The sequence below is a fragment of the Adiantum capillus-veneris genome, chromosome 22 (assembly GCF_014529385.1).
Source record: "Adiantum capillus-veneris isolate H3 chromosome 22, ASM1452938v2, whole genome shotgun sequence".
Lineage (NCBI taxonomy): Eukaryota > Viridiplantae > Streptophyta > Polypodiopsida > Polypodiales > Pteridaceae > Adiantum > Adiantum capillus-veneris.
The window spans coordinates 68325453-68327574 of record NC_140952.1 but is presented as its reverse complement, the minus strand read 5'-3'; the positions used below and the strand labels follow the sequence as shown (position 1 = coordinate 68327574).

General features: G+C 39.0%; 1 protein-coding gene across 1 annotated transcript; it reads left to right on the top strand.

Annotated features, from left to right (window-relative positions):
* The first annotated feature begins 1359 nt into the window (after positions 1 to 1359).
* Positions 1360 to 1749, top strand: LOC147429536 (uncharacterized). The gene has a single exon (XM_086495039.1). It carries the CDS (start codon positions 1360 to 1362, stop codon positions 1747 to 1749), a length of 390 nt encoding a protein of 129 aa, XP_086351165.1.
* The last annotated feature ends 373 nt before the right edge of the window (positions 1750 to 2122 follow it).

The window sequence follows — 2122 nt, the reverse complement described above, 5'->3', positions numbered from 1 at the left end:
GAGAATATGAGGATGTCTCTGCCTGGGACCATTTAGACTTGAAGGATGTGGATCCTAACGTATGTCAACACAAGATTCCTTTGAAACTAGATGTAAGGACAGTTCAACTGCAACGGTATCGCATGAATCCCAACTATACCAAGAAAGTCAAGGAGGAGATTGACTTATTGAAGAAAATATTCAATGTTGTAGTAGAGAGCAATGTTTGGTTATTTCCGATAGTGTTTGTGCCCAAGCAGAATGAAAAGCTCAGAGTTTGTGTGGACTATAGAAGATTGAATGCACCTGAACCATGATAGATCCTTTTCCTCTACCCTTTATAGTCTTGATGCTTGATGAGGTAGCAAGACACAAAATGTACAATTTCATGGATGGATACGATGGGTACAATCCTCTGAAGATTGTGTGAGAAGGTATGGAAAATAAAACATTCATAAAATAGAATGAGAAGCTTTTATGTATCTCGTAATGCCCTTTGCCTTATGCAATGCTCCAACAACATTTCAAAGATGCATGATGGGGCTGTTTTCATATTTTCTTCATCAATTTGTGGCAGTCTTCATGGATGATTTTATAGTATATTCTAAGGAGACAATCCATCTAGTATATCTCATAATGGTGTTTCAGTGATGCAGAGAGATAAGAGTCTATCTGAACCCATTCAAGAGTGTATTTTGTGTTTGGAAGGGTCAATTATTGGGACATATAGTGTCCAAAGAGAAGGTGCTAAAATGGCACAAGATAAAGTGCAAGCGGTTCTCAAGGCTAGTGTTCCCAATTTTGCTACTGAAGTTAGTTTGTTTCTGGGCTATAAAAAATTTCTACATAAGATTGGTCTATAAGTTTGTTGAAATAGTGGTTCCATTATATGAACTGACTCAAAAGGATGTGAAGTATGAATGATAACCTCAATGTGAAGAAGCTTTTAATAAGCTTAAAGCCTTGCTAGCCAGTGAGCCTATGATGAGGCCACCAAATTGGTAGTGCATCTTCCATGTTCACTTGGACACATTTGCTAAGGCTCTTCCCGACAACACAGCAAAATCCACGGCTAGGTTTCTATTTGAGAATATTGTCTGCCGATACTGATGTCCTACGGAGATTGTGTCAGACCAAGGTACACACTTTATAAATGACACTATGGATATTCTCATGGATCTGCTTTCAGTCAAGCATCAAAAATCAACACCATATTATCCTAGATGCAATGGGCAAGCTGAAAGTAGTAACAAGACTATCAAGACTATCCTCACTAAGATTGTGTAAAAAAAGCCAGAGCAGTGGGACTTGAAACTTCAAACTACTCTATGGGCATATAGAGTAGCTTATAAGGTCACTACGGGGTTAACACCATTTAGAATGGTGTATGGCACTGAAGTTGTTGTACCTATGGAATTTGTCATACCGAGTCTCACGATGGCAGTAGAGCATGGTTTGGATTTTAATCACAATCTAAAAAAGAGACTGGAGGAGCTAACACAGCTAGATGAGTTGAGAAAGAGGGCTATGCTGGAACAAGAAATTGTTCAGCAAAGAAGAAAACACTGGCATGATAGACAAATTAAGGTCAAGGAGTTTCAGAAAGGCGATCTGCTTCTCCTATATCAATCAAAATTAGGCCCTAAGAAACCGAACTTAAAGATAGCCTGGGCAGGACCATTTGAAGGGTATTGGGTGTTCTCCAATGGCACGGTAACGTTGAAGTATTTGTTTGGATTACTGTTGCCAGGGGTATATAATGGAGCTTAAATCAAGCTCTATTATTCAGAAGCCATGAAAGCTTTTCAAGAAAGGGGTATTGATGGTCTGGGAACTGAAGACTAGAAAATTCCAAAATTAGCTATTTTAGGTCTTTTTCATGTACAACCAGTTCTAGAGCCAGTCAAAAATCCAAAATAGTATCAATACACCAAACCATGTCCATACCAAAAACAGAAAAGTATGGAAACCCATATCAGTTCTTATGGAAACAACAGTCAAAAGGACTATCAGTTGTAATCATTTCGAAGAGAAGAGAGAGTCTTGTCCAATGCATGTCTGCCACATCACTTGCGGTGCACAGAACTCTAGGAACGGTAAGTGGTGGAGCTTTTATGGCGCAAACGCATATAACAGTGAGGCG

Excerpts from the sequence above, each read along its gene's own strand:
- LOC147429536 (XM_086495039.1), top strand. The coding sequence starts at position 1,360 with ATGGTGTATGGCACTGAAGTTGTTGTACCTATGGAATTTGTCATACCG.